General features: G+C 43.1%; 2 protein-coding genes across 2 annotated transcripts in view; one reads left to right on the forward strand and one right to left on the reverse strand.

The window, feature by feature from the left end:
• abca1b (ATP-binding cassette, sub-family A (ABC1), member 1B) overlaps positions 1 to 3,131 on the forward strand; it is a gene marked incomplete at its 5' end in the record, with an annotated part of 94,245 nt that extends 91,114 nt beyond the window's left edge. The window contains 3 exons of the mRNA XM_083980702.1: positions 445 to 537; positions 1,201 to 1,444; positions 2,738 to 3,131. Of these exons, the coding sequence (XP_083836828.1) occupies positions 445 to 537; positions 1,201 to 1,444; positions 2,738 to 2,911 (511 nt within the window). The 3' untranslated portion in view covers positions 2,912 to 3,131. The remainder of the gene's footprint in view (positions 1 to 444; positions 538 to 1,200; positions 1,445 to 2,737) is intronic.
• Positions 3,132 to 5,484: 2,353 nt separating this feature from the next.
• On the reverse strand, positions 5,485 to 7,149 carry LOC310992593 (E3 ubiquitin-protein ligase TRIM21-like; the record flags this gene model as incomplete). The annotated part of the gene is made up of 1 exon (XM_083980686.1): positions 5,485 to 7,149. One exon carries the CDS (start codon positions 7,147 to 7,149, stop codon positions 5,485 to 5,487), a length of 1,665 nt encoding a protein of 554 aa, XP_083836812.1.
• Between the last annotated feature and the right edge of the window lie 9,420 nt (positions 7,150 to 16,569).

Genomic DNA, 16,569 nt, shown 5'->3' on the forward strand with positions numbered 1-16,569 from the left:
CCGTACATTTTAAAATATTGGGTCTTTCACAGTCAGTCACATCTCGCCTACACCGAGTCGGCAACCAAGGAAACACTTCCGGTCAGAGCCATGGGGGAAGACAAACAGTTCCTCCATAGACAGATGTATGTGACTGACTGTGAAAGAGCCAATATTTTAAAATGTACGGACAACAATCGACCCGGATCGTGATGAGTTTTTTAATATCTAGCTCTTTGTCAGCAGATACAAGTGATTCAAACTAAGACATGACAGCGGTCAAGCGTTAGACAAAGGTTTAAAATGCTGCGTTTTCACACGTATGTCTATGGGGGAATCGGTTTGTTTTCCCCCACGACTCTGACCGGAAGTGACGTTTCCTTGGTTGCCGACTCGGTGTATGTCGGTGTGTAGCACAGCTGTGTGTGTGTGTGTTAACTCTGTGTGTGTTTGTGTGTGTCTCAGCATGGAGGAGTGTGAGGCTCTCTGCACCAGGATGGCCATCATGGTGAACGGCAGGTTCAGGTGTCTCGGCAGCGTCCAACACCTGAAGAACAGGTAACACACACACACACACACACACACACACTGACTGTCAGAGTGACCGTGACTCCGCCCCCTTTAGAGACAACAGACCGTGACTCTGCCCCCTTTAGGAGACTAGCAGATCGTGACTCCGCCCCCTTTAGGAGTACATGACTCCGCCCCCTTTAGGAGACCAGCAGACCGTGACTCCGCCCCCTTTAGGAGACAACAGACCATGACTCCGCCCCCTTTAGGAGACCGGCAGACCGTGACTCCGCCCCCTTTAGGAGACCAGCAGACCGTGACTCCGCCCCCTTTAGGAGACAACAGACCATGACTCCGCCCCCTTTAGGGGACATCAGACCGTGACTCCGCCCCCTTTAGGAGACTAACAGACCGTGACTCCGCCCCCTTTAGAGACTAGCAGACTGTGACTCCGCCCCCTTTAGAGACTAGCAGACTGTGACTCCGCTCCCTTTGGGAGACCAGCAGACCGTGACTCCGCCCCCTTTATGAGACCAGCAGACCGTGACTCCGCCCCCTTTAGGAGACAACAGACCGTGACTCCGCCCCCTTTAGGAGACCGGCAGACTGTGTCTAACCCCTTTTAGGAGACCAGCAGACAATGACTCACCACTCAAACTGACATCATAGCGAAGTCACAGTGACATCACAGTGACATCACTCTGTCCTCAGGTTCGGAGACGGCTACACCATCATCCTGCGGGTGGCGGGGCCCGACCCCGACCTGCTGCCCGTCATGAAGTTCATCGAGAGCGAGCTGAGCGGCTCCACGCTGAAGGAGAAGCACCGCACCATGCTGCAGTACCAGCTCCCATCATCCCTCACTTCCCTCGCACACATCTTCTCCATCCTGGCCAAGAACAAGGAGACGCTGAGGATCGAGGACTACTCCGTCACCCAGACCACCCTGGACCAGGTACCTGACCTCCACCTGAGCCGAGAGTAGCGGAGTAACGGAGTAACAGTAATCCGTTACTACGCCGCTACTGTCACTGACACAGGGTTCCCACAGATCCTTAAAAAGTCTTAAAAGGCAATGAACTCATTAATCGATTAAGACACTTTTATTGGCATTGAAATGTCTTAAATAAGTCTTTCAAAAGTCTTAAAACTGTTAACAGATGTTTAGTAGGATTTTATGAATGAAATTAGTCTCTCAAATCTCAAAGTAATTTGTAACATTTTTTTTTAATATATATATTTTACTGAATGCCTCTCGCGGTAACACATCACGATGTACCGTTACATTCAAAGTGGCATTAAAAAGTCTTGAATGTAACTCGCCTTAAGCCTTAGGAACCCTGTGACAATAAAATGCTCAGTTACTTGACTCAAGAAGTCCTGCCACGAAATAATAACACACCGGTTTTATACGTTATAAACACATTAGTTTCGGTTCAACTGGTCCGAAAGAAGCCGTTTAACTGGAACTAACCGACTCACTAGTTAGTTAGTTAGTTAGTTAGTTGGTTAACCCTAACCCTAGTAAACCCTAGTCATTCTCAGTCCTGACATAGTAGTAGAAAATAACTAGTAACTAATTACTTTTTTAAAGTAACGTGCCCAACACTGTACCTTAGGGGGCGGGGCTTATGGCGGCGTGGTCTAATGCTGCGTTCATAACAACTCGGAGGTCGGGATTCCCAACTCGGAAATTTCCGACTTCCGACATCATTGCGTTCACGCTGCAGGAACTCGGAAGAAAAATAGCATGGATACCTGAAGGAAGTTTGGCGTATTGTGGCTCATCGCTGAATACGAAAAATAAATGCAGCAGTAAATGATGTTTATTTTGGAGGAGAGGAGACGCTGCAGATGAGTGCACATATAATGTTACAGCCTTGATAACAGTTAAACAGTATTTCTGTCACATATGAGGAAACACAATTTCACACCATCCAACAATCACAGCTTAATATAAACGTATTTCATATCGGCTACTGCAATAATACACAAACATATGCATTCAAACCTCAACAAATAACTTAAAATGTCTAAATTCTAACCGGTTAAGACGAGGGCCGCCATGTTTTGATGTTGTCGTGACGTCAAGTCGGAAAGTCGGAGTTCTGATATGATGATACCCGAGTTCCCGACCTGTAATTTCCGAGTTCGACGCCGTTCAATTCATTTTTTACAACTCGGAGCTCGTTTTTTTCCGACTTCCGAGTTGTCTTGAACGCAGCATAACTCTTGTCTCTGGTTCCAGGTCTTTGTGAACTTCGCCAAGGACCAGAGCGACGACTACCACTCCAAAGACTCCGTGAGACGGAAGGACGCCAAGGCCTCCGCCTCCGCCTCGGTCTCCATCGACGTTCCCGCGCTGCGCTCCGGGCCCGGGGCCGCAGAGGGCGGGGCCACGGTGTCAGAGAGCGTCATGTGACCGTGTGACATCATCAGCAGGCTCGACCCTGCAGCAGAGTGGACGACCCCCCCCCCGGCCCCGCCCCCCCACCTGTCTGTGATTGACAGTGGGCGGAGCCTCCTGCTGCCTCATGCCAGTCAATGCAAATGACTCACTGAGCGTTAAAGACTTGAACTGCAGCTGTGATTGACGCGCTGCATCTAACGAACTCGTCAGGGTCTGTTTGTGTGTCTGTGTGTGTGTGTGTGAGAGAGTGTGTGTGTCTGTCTGTGTGTGTGAGAGTGTGTGTGTTTTTGTGCGTTTGAGTCGAACTAGTGATGAAGAATCCGAATCATTTCAAACGGCCGAGGGCTCGACTGCAAAAATCAAACTTTAAAAATGCGTCTGATTCCGTTTTTACCCTGAAACCTTTATTTATATGTGTAGATGAAACTGTTGTTTTATTGTGGCGGGGTCTGAGCGACCTTCCTGTTTTATGTTTTAGAGTTTTAAAACAGCCAATCAGAGACTTGGACACAGAGGTGGGGGGAGGGAGGGAGGGAGGGGGGGGGGGGGGGGGTTGATTTTATAGTTTTTGTAAGAAAAGAAGCAGATTTGTTCAAGTGGTCAACAGTTAAAGACCTCATCACACACACACAAGCACATAGCACCGCACACAAATACACACACACGCTACAGTATTGACCAGCTGACCAATCATTGATCATTGATTATTGGTTATAGGAGGAGGAGGAGGAACTGTTACTGACCCTGAACAACATTAAAGTGAAACAAATCGACTGTTTCTGCTTCGTCTTTACTCTCTCACACACAAACACACACACACCTGCCACACTGATCAATAATCATCGTCGGCACCAATAAAACCCAGTGAGACGAGTGGCTTCAGACATTTTATAACAAACACAAGTTCAAACAAAACTTTATTCATAATTCACACTGGTAGAAAAAAGAATAAACAGATTCTGAAGGAAAAAACTAAAATAATATCAAGCATCAAAACAAAGGAAATGAAAACAGACCAAATACAACTTTAATACCAGTGCGACTGGAATATGACAAGTCTTCATATTCAGTGACATCACAGAGTTGTGTGATTAACTGCTGTCAAACCGATCAAAGAGGATAGCACAGTTGGCATCAATAGCACGGGGGGCATCTTACTCCCAAGGACGATTTCTTTGCTTCTTTAGGATAACGCCAGGAATACACTGGGAACGGCCGCAACGCGATACGTGGGCGGGGCGGAGCAGGGTTTTTTAACTGCTACACCAGGCACGGACGCGACGCGACACGGCTTCACTGTGTTTGTTGTTGCAGCTTCAGCTTCACCTTGTCAAGCCTGCAGTAAATGAGTGCACTTTATGCATCTCAACACATTTTTACATCCTTCCTGTTAAAATGGATTGACAGTACCTTTTTCACAGGTAATTTGCTGACTATGTAGGGTTTGCAAGTGCAGACTATTATTAAATGGTATCAATTAACTGTTTAACTACACGATCGTGGATCCACAATGTAACAAAACAAACCCCATAATGTTGCACTGCTACTGGCTTTGCCTCTGGTACATGAGACACGGCCGTTCCCAGTGTATTTCAGCTGTAAGAGAAGAACAATGTGTCCACATGAACAAAATGGGGGAAGGTGTAGTCTGACATTTAAATGGATAAAGAACAAATTTACCAGCAACTAAAATGTTTTTTGGTTTTTAATAACAACAAAAAAAGCTTGTCTCAACTCAAGCACAGAGCTTCGAACAGTTCAACTGGAGTAGCATTTTTATTTTCTGTTACAAACTTCAGACAGGGAGACAAAAGTCGTCACAGTGAGGACGACTTTGTGGTCGTCTCACTTGTTGAGAAATAAAAAGAGAAAAAGAAAATACTGTGTCCATCCGATCCTGAGAAGAATTTTGTCAAAATGTTGAATTATTTTTAAACTGCCGTTAATCAGAAACTGTTCAAGATATCAATAAGCTGAATTATAGAGGAATAGCCGAAAGTCGTGTGAACGTTTTAAAGGTTAAATGAAGTCTGTAGCTGAAAGTATGCTGAAGTAGTTGAAGTTCAAAGAGGCTGAGATGTTGAAGCCCCTGCTCATCAAATGCAATACACGCCCATTATAAATTTGAAATTTGTCAAAAGTGATAATGGATTTTAAACTGTCATAAATCAGAAACTGTTGATATCAATAAGATGAGTAATAGTTGAATTCTTGCAAGTTGTGTGAACATTTTAGAAGTTGAATGACGTCTGTAGCTGAAAGTATGCTGAAGTAGTTGAAGTTCAAAGAAGCAGAAGATTTGAAGACTTTTCCCATTCATTCTTAATGAGAAAAAAAATGCTGTAAAAGTTGAATATTTAAAAAAAGTATAAATAATATGAAAAGAAAAATAATAGCACACATGTCCATAAAAAAGCTGCACATTTTCATATATGAATTGTTGAAACAGCACAAAGTATGAAGGAGTAGTTAGATACCGGAAAAGGGAAGATGAAGTCAGAATGTGGAAAAATAAAGATTTAACAACAAGAACAATAGTGCATTCAGCATTCACACTAATAAAAAAAACAAGTAATTTCATTGGTCTAATCAGTTTGATTGACAGGACAGATGATCAAAGGGGCAGAGTTTTTACTTCCATCATTATCACATGGACTAAAGTATGGGTGTAGTTTGTCAGTGAAGCAGCAGCCAGTGAAGGAGTAGATGAGAGCTGCAGCATCTACGTCATAAAAGGAGACCAGACCCTCCTCATAATCCACAAACACCCCCACCTTCTCAGGACCAGACTTCAACCTGAGACGGACTGGGGTGTCACCACCAGCTATGTACTCATTTCCATCACTCAACCATATCGTCCAGTAACCGTCCTGAGGAGTCAGTGTGATGAATCCCTTCCTGTCAGTCGACTTTCTGGCCACTCCCACAATCCATTCAGTTTTTCCTTTGACCTGAACCTCAAAGTAGAATCTGCCTGAAGAGAAACTCTGTTTTCCTAAAACACAGAGATAATAAGAGATTCTCTCTGGGTTGTCTGGGAGTTTCTTCTCTTCGTCACCTTGATGAACTTGTTTTCCATCGTCAGACAGGATGAGCCAGGGATTCGCTGTATCAGAATCCAGAGTCACATCCACTGCAAACTGCTGGACCCTCTTCATCTTCATCATCAGATTCAGCTTCATCTTCGTCATCTCCTCCATCTGTCCACGGAGCGTGTCCTCCAGCTGAGACACAGCTCTCACCACAGTCCCCTCATATGATGGAGGACGGACTCTGACCTCTGTCCAGTCCTTGGTGGTTGCAGCAGCTTTCAGGGATGGGAAGCTTTGGAGGAGGTGGAGGTGGTCTTCAGAGAGTGAGAGCTGCTCCACCTCAGTGCTTCTCTTCTCCAGCTCAGAGATTTCCTGTTCCAGCTCTGTGATGAAGTCTTCAGCCTGTTTCTCTGAGCTTTTCTGTTTCTCTTCGATCTCCTTGATGAGCTGCTTCAAGCCTCTGTCAACAGACTCCTTCAGAGCAGTGAAGACCTCAACACCTTCTGCTTTCTCTCTGTCTGCAGCAGCTTTACTGATCTTCACTGACTGTTTCATCTCCTCAATCTTCAGTCGTCTCTTCTGGATCATCTGCTGAGTTTCAGCCTCTGTCTTCTGCAGCTCTGCCTTCTTTTCTTCATATTCTTCTCTCAGAGGAACAAACTCATGAGTCTTGTGGTCTAAAACAGAGCAGAGCATGCAGACACATGTCTGGTCGGTCTGACAGAACAGCTCCAGAGGTTTATCGTGCTTGCTACACATCCTGTCCTCCAGGTTCTCCACAGGCTCTATCAGCTGATGTCTCCTCAGACGAGACACTGTCAGATGAGGCTCCAGGTGAGTCTCACAGTAGGAGGCCAGACACACCAGGCAGGACTTCAGGGCCTTCAGTCTGGTTCCAGTGCAGACGTCACAGGGAACTTCTCCTGGTTTGGAAACTTGTTGCTCTGAGCTGCTGCTGCTGCTGGTTTTCTGTTGAGCTTCACGTCTGAACTGAGCCACCATCTCAGAGATGAACCTGTTGATCTTCAGCTCAGGTCTCACATTGAAAACCTCTTTACACATTGGACACTGATATGGTACATTAACATCCCAGTGCTGAGTGATGCAGCTCTGACAGAAGTTGTGTCCACATGATGCGGTGACCGGATCAGTGAAGACATCCAGACAGATGGAGCACAGGAACTGGTCTTCAGACCTCAGGTGACCAGCAGCAGACATGTCTACACACTGAGGGAGACAAAACACACACATTAGTTTAAAATAATGTTCTGTTTCTTTAAGACTCTGGTTCAGCTGTAGCAGGTGATAACTTGAGAGCTCTAAAACCTGCCATGTTGATGTGTTTATTTCCCTTAAAGGGATATTCCGGCATAAGTTTAACCCATGGTCCAACACAAGTCTGCTAACCTTTAGCTTCTCTAGTTGTAGCAACTTTAGCAATGACCGCACCATAACAAACAGCGCAGTCTATTGATCCACGCACAACCGATCAAAAAGCCACTCACAGCCACAAATAATGCTCAGAACAGCACCAAACGTCATCAACAGTACAAACAGGGTCCCATCCCATAATACGAGGCATCAAACATCTGTTAGCTTTGCCTGGTTTCTATTGAAACGAGACGAAAACAACTCACCCACTCTCCTCCAGTTATACGCTATGCAGCAACTTTCCGCGTCCAGCTTAGCGTCCAGGCACTGACAACACACGTCCGAGTCCGACTGGCAGCACAAACATCTGGTTTCAGCACAAACATCTGGTTTCAGCGGCCACCGGCAGGCAGTGACCACACTGACCACTTGATTCCCCCCAGGTCCAGCACATAGACTCCACTGGCAGATCTCCCTCTTTCACTTTTCTCCTCCATTTCCTTCAGCTCGTCTTCAGTAAACTCGGTCTCAAACTGATAGTGCCGCTGTGATTCTCAAACTCCATAAACTCAGCCGTGTTGTCTCTTCCGGCAACGACCGTCATTCTGATCTTGCGTGTGACTTACGTGATTCTCTCCCGAAAATATATAAAGTTAGAAATGCCCAATTCCATTAATTTCCCTGTGAACACTCGATAATAACTTTTATAAACTGATAGGAAGATACACAGGAACTTTGGCTGCATTGTATGGAGTAATAATCACATATTTTCATCTTTGAGCTGCGGGACTCTACTTCACTCGGTAATCGGCTCCACGCCAGCGGACTACCTGTAACCATGGCTACAACAAGCAGACATCACAGAAGGGACAACACGGCTGAGTTTATGCAGTTCGACAACAATGACGACTGGTTTCATTTCGATGGGCGCCACTATCAGTTTGAGACCGAGTTTACTGAAGACGAGCTGAAGGAAATGGAGGAGAAAAGTGAAAGAGAGAGAGGGCCGGTGGAGTCTATGTGCTGGACCTGGGGGAAGTGGTCAGTGTGGTCACTGCCTGTCGGTGGCCGCTGAAACCAGATGTTTGTGCTGCCAGTCGGACTCGGATGTGTGTTGTCAGTGCCTGGACGCTATGCTGGACGCGGAAAGTTGCTGCATAGCGTATAACTGGAGGAGAGTGGGTGAGTTGTTTTTGTCTCTTTTCATTAGAAACCAGGCAAAGTTAAAGGGACAATGAGGAGTTTTGGAAAAGCGAAGCGTTTTCACACTACATTTATGAGCCTCCGAGCGCACCGTGAAATCTTTGACCGGCGCAAGACGGACTCATGTTTTCATTCATCAAGAATTAACATCAGAGGTTGGAAGACAATCACATACCGTCGTAGTTCCGACCAGAAACGGCGATTCGGTATTCTCATGACTCGCCACAAAACCGAAAGTAAAGAAACGCTGGTCGGCTCGCCCAGCATTTCCACCACCACTAACAATAACAAAATAACCATAGAGACCAAACCATATATTTATCTAAAATGGAGCCATTAACAAGTGGTAACGTAGATTCATCCACATTAATATGAGACTTTTTTTTATTGTCGCAGAATTTTTCGTTCTGCCGCAGAGAAACTCCTCGTTGTCCCTTTAACAGATGTTTGATGCCTCGTATTATGGGCTGGGACCCTGTTTGTACTGTTGATGACGTTTGGTGCTGTTCTGAGCATTATTTGTGGCTGTAAGTGGCTTTTTGATCGGTGGATAGTGGATCAATAGACGGCGCTGTATGGTGCGGTCATTGCTAAAGTTGCTACAACTAGAGAAGCTAGCGGTTAGCAGACTTCATCTCTCGAGGGGGGGTCTAATTACGGTGCGTTGGACCATGGGTTAAGCTTACGCCGGAATATCCCTTTAAGTTCAACATGGATCCGTCTTCAATTAATTTCTTCTTCTCTAATGGGTGATGGTTGGTTATCTTTTCTGTACTATTTAGGTAAAAGACCCCACGGCAAGACCAGCGGGTAATAATTCATCTTCTTCATTCTTCTTCGGCTCCAGGAATGCGGTGAAGTGTAGAGCGAAGCTGAGAGTTATAAAAGTCCTGAGCAGAGACACAGAGACAGTTTAAAGGGATAGTAGCATTTTTTTTAAAGTGTGGTTGTATGATCTACAAATAGCCCCTAAGTACTTTAATTGCAGTAGCAGACTCTCTGCACTCCTCCCGTCCATAATAGCCCTGCCCAGAGATTTACAACATACAGTGTTGTGAACAGACCCAAAGAAACGGCCTATTTTCACGGCCTAAAAGAGGTTTTACCTGAAAAAAAATACATAGTTCCATTGTTCACTATAATATAATTTTTTCCAGCCCTTCAAAGTGCAGGAAAAACACAGTTTTTATTTGGACCTAACCAACTGCTGATCGGCGGGCGCTAACCCTGGGCGGAGGGATACGTGAGTTGGTTGGGTCCAAATAAAAACTGTGTTTTTCCTGCACTTTGAAGGGCTGGAAAAAAGTATATTATAGTGAACAATGGAACTATGTATTTTTTTTCACGTAAAACCTCTTTTAGGCCGCGAAAATAGGCCGTTTCTTTGGGTCCATTCACAACAATGTATGTTGTAAATCTCTGGGCAGGGCTATTATGGGCTGGCGTTGCTAACGGGAGGAGTGCAGAGAGTCTTCTACTGCAATTAAAGTACTTAGGGGCTATTTGTAGATCATACAACCACACTTTAAAAAAAATGATACTATCCCTTTAAAGTGGACTATAGTGTCTCTGTGGACAAACAGCCTCAGGTCTGTTGTGAGCCAGTTCACTAGAGTCAGTGTGACATGAAGTAGAGATGAAGCTCAGTGTTAAAGCTTCTGATCGCAGTTTCCTTGATGGTGTCTTTATGTGGGGGATGGAAATTTAAAAGCTATGCTTCGTCCATCCCCTTTTCAGACCAGGTGTTGTTGTTTTCTAACTGTGCTGTTGCTGTATTGGTATGTTGGTGTCTGTAGTTTGTTCTGTTTGGTTGGTCTGGTGTGAAATAAACACTACAAAAAAAACCAAAAAAAACCCAAAGAGGAATGTGACACCAACAACAAGTGCAGCCACGTTCCTCAGTACTGCTCCCTCATCGTTACACAGGTCTAATTATCACTTTACTTGTTTTTGTCAAACCGCATCATGCAACAGTTGTCATGTGACCTTTGCTGACATTCTTCAGATGTCAAGTGTTTATGTACCATCAGTGCTTGTCATGTTACTATGCAAATGGTTGTGGGAAATCCCCTTAGGCAAAGTTTAAAGGATAATTGCTTCTTTTTTTTACAATCTGGACCTTATTTCTAGCATAAAATACGATCATTTCCTCCCCCAGATAACTTTGGTGTCATTACAAGTGGTTGTGATGAAATGAGCTCCAGCCGAGAGGCGCGTATATCCGTATAATGGAGTCTACAGGGCAGCAGAATGCAGCCTCTAAATAACACATTATCTGCAGAGAAACTCCTTCATTTCACCAATATTTAGTTCTGATAGGCTAGTGCTATTCCCCTCTGAGTCCGGGGTTAGCTGTTATCAACATCCGGGGTCTGTAGGTTGACCTACTGACCTCTGACCTGGATGATGTCATCTCTGAGCACCACGCTGCGCGGCTTGTTGCTACCGCTAATGCTACGGTTCGATTCCGACTTGTCAGAACAAAATGAGCAGCTGGATGAAGTTCAGCTTCCACAGGCTTCCTCTCCTCAACCTGGACTCACTAAAGCTCCGGCTAGTTGAGATAAAAATGGACCCGAATGCCGAAGCTGAATGATTATTATCAGAATGAGCCGCGCGGCGCTCAGAGATGACATCATCCAGGTCAGAGGTCAGTAGGTCAACCTACAGACCCCGGATGTTGATAACAGCTAACCCCGGACTCAGAGGGGAATAGCACTAGCCTATCAGAACTAAATATTGGTGAAATGAAGGAGTTTCTCTGCAGGTAATGTGTTATTTAGAGGCTGCATTCTGCTGCCCTGTAGACTCAGATTGTAAAAAAAACGGTAATTATCCTTTAAACTTACCTGGGAGAGCAGCTGACGATCTCACAGTGGACTAAACCCTCACACACCTCAAAGTCTGTGAGTGCAGATGAGACGGGGTTAGTGAATATAATGAGCCGTACTCACCAGAGACTCGGCTGACTGATGGACTTTCACTGACTCGTCGATCTCTTGCACTTGACTTTTAACTTGAAGCTGAAGATGTTGAAGCTGGTTCCTCTGGTTCCTGTGTTGCTCCTCCTCCTCCTCCCACTGCAGCTCTGTGTGTCTCAAGGCCTTTTATTGTGACACAGCGTTTACTCAGGTGCACCTGACAGGTGGGAGGAGTCAGGTGTGTGAGTGACATTTCATTGTCAGGGAAACTCACCTTTCCACTGTGCATATGACAATAAACACTTTGAACTTGAACTTGACAGTTGCTGTTTATCTCCTGATGTTCCAGCAGCAGACTAGTGGTCGGGACAATTTTACACAAATAATTTAGGCAATTCTGAACAACAAGAGACAGAATAGGAAAACAACAAGAATATCTACTTACAACAACCATCTTGCTGACCTTAGGGGGAGTGGCTATCCTCTGGAAAAACAAAGAAATATGATTCTGTGATGAAAGTAGTTAGAGTGGATGTAGATTGGGCTATTGGAATAGAGATTAATTGCAATGACACAAAGTTTATTATTTTGAATATTTTTACACCTAATGAGTGCTATCAAAATGAGGGTGAATTCCTCAATAGATTAGCCTTTGTTTAGCTCCTTTATCCAAGATAATTCCTCCAGCTGCATCTGTGTTTTGGGAGGATGAATGCAGATATTTCTGACGAGAACTCTCTGTTTGCAAGACATTTAATACAATGTAGTACTGATGGAGGCTTAACCCTCTCAAGCAAAGTGCTTTTGCCTGAAAACAGCTTTAGTTACATCAGTAAAGCATTGCACACAACTTCATGGTTGGACCATTGTGTTTGTACTTCATCCTCTCATTCTCCAGGAGAGGGCGTCAGGGGAAAAAGAAGTCCACCTCCCTCCCCTGGCTTAACTCTACCTGTCTAAAACTGATGAAGCATAGGGATCAGCTCCTCAGAAAATCTATTAAGTCTGGGCTTAATACAGACAGACTGAATTTTACAGTCGCTAGAAACAAGGTGACATCAGAATTACGTAAGGCCAAAGCTGATTTTTTTATTCAAATTATCGAGAACGCTAGAGGTAACAGTAAAAAAATATGGCAGAATATAAATAAATTAACAGGAAAACAACCCAAGCAGGAATCTAAAGGTCTGGAATTAAAAATCGACAATAAGCTGGTGAGAAACCCTGGTATCCTGGCTCAGGAATTTAATTATTTTTTCATAAACTCAATAGAGGAAATGGTGAAACAGTTCACACCTCTCGAAGTCTCTGAGCAGCAGGTTTCTAACTTGTCTGACAATATCGAGCCTAAATTTAATATTCAAGAAATCACAAAATCAGAAGTTATTGATATCATAAGTAATTTGAACAACTCTAAAGCCAAGGACATACACGGGTTCGACACCAGTTTCTTGAAATCACATAAGGAGGCCATAGCTCCCCCACTTGTGCATCTGGTTAATTTATCGATCAAAAACTCAACTGTACCTAAGGCATGGAAAATGGCCTCAGTTACTCCAGTATTTAAAGCTGGCGACAAGTCTGATTTAAATAATTACAGACCTATTAGTATTGTGCCTGTAGTCTCTAAAGTAATTGAAAAGTGGGTCGCCAAACAAGTTATTGATTTCCTTGGCAATAGCCATACTCCTTTACATCCCATGCAGTTTGGGTTTCGACCTTACCATTCCACCGAGACTGCATTGACCATGTTCATGGAGAGAATTAAGTGTTATTTGGATGCTCATGGATGTGTTGGTGCTGTCTTTTTAGATTTAAAAAGAGCGTTTGATACCGTTAATCACAAGGTACTTTTATCCAAACTGTCTCATTTCAATTTTTCTTTTCAATCTATTAAATGGTTTGACTCATACTTGTCACATAGAGAACAACGAACTGTGGTGGCCGGTGCCAGCTCCTCTTTCATGGGTTGTCCAGTAGGGGTCCCCCAAGGGTCCATATTGGGGCCCATTTTATTCACATTGTATATTAATGATTTACCCGATTTTTGTTTAAATGTGGATGTTCAGCTTTACGCTGATGATGCGGTAATTTTTACTGAAGCTAAAAATCCTGAGGAGGCAGCACAGGTGCTTTCTACAGCACTTACACACATACAAACATGGCTTACAAGTTCGTGTCTTATTTTGAATGCAAAAAAAACTGTTTGTCTATTTCTGTCGAAGCAATCTGCTTCTTCCATGCCTTCTCGCTCAGGTGTTTTTTTGGGTGCTGACGAGTTGGAATTTGTTAATGAATTTAAATATTTAGGTGTGATTATAGACTCTAAACTTTCTTTTAAAAATCATGTTAAAATGTTATCAAAAAAAATTAAATATCACCTTTGCAACTTTAAGCAAATCAGAGGATCGTTGTCAGAAGCAGCCGCTTTGATGTTTCTGCACTCTATGATTTTTTCTCATTTAAGCTACTGTATTACCAGCTGGTCCATGACCGGCTCTACTATCGTGAAACCAGTTGAGCTTCTGTATAAAAAAGCACTTAAAATCTTAGACAAAAAAACGTTTTCTTACCATCATTGTAACATTCTAGTGAAATATAATTTGTTGAGTTTTCCTAATTTTTGTAAATTCTCCTCTGTATGCTTAATATATAAAGTACTTCATGGCCTGGCGCCATCTCCACTTAAAGAGTTTATTGCATTTAAACAAACGAGGACCACCAGATCAATTACTAATAGGGACTGTGTGGTTCCATACAGGAAAACCTCTTTCAGTCAAAATGCCCTGTCAACAAAAGGATCTGCAATCTGGAACACACTACCCTTACCTATAAAGGAATGCCCTACCTTGACTACATTTAAGAGCCACCTGAAGGTATGGCTTAGAGCCAACCAAACGTGTAATCACCTTTAATGTCCTAACTGCATGCTTCTAATGTACTGCTCTGTCTGTCTCTAATGTACTGACCTGTTTTAACATATATTAGTACTAGTAATGTGTTGTAATATCGTATGTATCTATGCTATTTTCTACTTAAAATGTATACTAACCTTTTGTATTGTATTGTATTGTAACACCAACCTGCCTAGAGGACTCCAGATGGAAATTAGCCCACGGGCTACAATCTGGCACATTTGCACGTACTACGGTACATGTTTTATTAATGTGCACTGTCCTGACTTCTAAATAAATAAATTACAAATTACTTCTGATGCACATGCCTCCTTGGAAATGTACTATGATTATGCCATTGCCAATCATATAGTATATACCATTTTCTATATCTTTGAATGTGGAAAATGTGCCAATGGTGTCTACTGTGGGAAATAACACAAATACAGGTAAACTGGAGTGGAGTAAATTAACTAAGAATGCCACGAATACAATAAATCATGTGGAGCTGATAAGATAACTGCTGAATATCTAAAATATGCAAGCAAAAAACGTTGTATCTTACTTGCTATCTGCCTGACAGGTTTACTCAGTCATGGAATCCTGCCTGACTCTATGCTGTCTGATTTATTAGTGTCTGTAGTTAAAAACAAAGCAGGCAACAACAAAAAAAACAGTTTGGAGAACTACGGGCCAATTGCATTAGCCAGTATATTATCAAAAGTTGTGGAGAAAAATCCAGCCAAAAAAAACAAAACAATATTTATGTGTTGCCTCCAAGGCCTTTGACCGCATCAATCATGAAAAGTTGTTTAATAAATTGCGTGTCAGAGGGGTCCCCACGTGGATTTTAAGAATTCCTGTCTTCTGGTATCATCAGACCTTTCAGATAAAATGGAGAAATTCTTTCCGAGTCAGTAATGGGGTGAGACAGGGTGGAATATTGTCCCCTTTTCTTTTGAATGTACTATATATGGATGACTTGTCACAGCAACTGAATGTATAGGGTGCGTGCTGGCGCGGATTAATGCACAGGCTTGCCTAGGCTGCGGCCTAGGGGCCCCACGTGTGGAGGGGCCCCGGGATTGGTCAGATTATGTGGTCACGGAGCCGCAATGTCAGGGGAAAAAAACAGTTGAGCCCGAAGCAGAGCGCAAGGTGGGAGAAAAAAAAAGACCAACAACAGGGCCGGCCCTAGGATTTTGGTGGCCCTAAACATGATCTTGTTTTAGGCCCCCAAAACACTCCAAGTGCAAACACCAAATCACACACACTGCAACTGAATGAACAGACACACATGTTAATGTGCTAACCCTCTGAGGTCTGAGACCATTTCTTGACTTTTACTTATTTTCTTAAATTAATCTTTTTAACCCTCTAGGCACCAGAGTTTATTTAGGAAAATATTGAGTTTGGATTTCAAGGATTCACAAGGCTGTAGCTTGCAAGTGGTGAGAGATAGATCTATGGTGTAAATGAGAAAAAATATTCATAATGACCTAAAGTTTGTGATTGGAGTAAATTTACTCATCTAATTTGCATATTGTGACGTCACCAGGTGGCAGCCACATTGGATTACGTGACTTTCAGTAAAACTGAATTTGAAACATATTTACACAGAAAAAATATTTGTTTCTGTACATTTACAGTCTGCCACACGGGGAGACATATAACTAAGTCCTAGACAAATAACTAAGTCCAGTTGATTTCGATTTAACCTCCTTTGAAATACTATGACCTGGACAAATGAGAATATGCACCGGCTCATGTTTAACAATACCTCTCTTACGTTGTGTTTTCAAAAATTCAGTTTTTGACATAAAATTCTGATATTTGCCAAACTTCATCGACCCCAACTCTAAAATACTTCCAATTTATTTCAGGAAGATTGAAAACGTATTCATCAAGAATTGGATGGTTTATGTTGACAGTCAAATGTTTTCATGCACTAGAGGCTCAGTTCTTCAAATACGGTCTGAAGATGCAGTCCCAGAAAATTTGGTGTCAACTTTGTGGTCGTCTCACTTGTCGAGAAAGAAAAAAAAGAAAAAGAAAATATGCTGTCCATCTGATCCTGATGAGAATTTTGTTAAAATTTTGATTTATATTTAAACTGTCATTAATCAGAAACTGTTGAAGATATCAATAAACTGAATTATCGATTCATAGCCGAAAGTCTTGTGAACATTTTAAAGGTTGAATGAAGTCTGTAGCTGAAAGTACGCTGAAGTAGTTGAAGTTCAAAGAGG

The sequence above is a fragment of the Trachurus trachurus genome (assembly GCF_905171665.1).
Source record: "Trachurus trachurus genome assembly, chromosome: 10".
Lineage (NCBI taxonomy): Eukaryota > Metazoa > Chordata > Actinopteri > Carangiformes > Carangidae > Trachurus > Trachurus trachurus.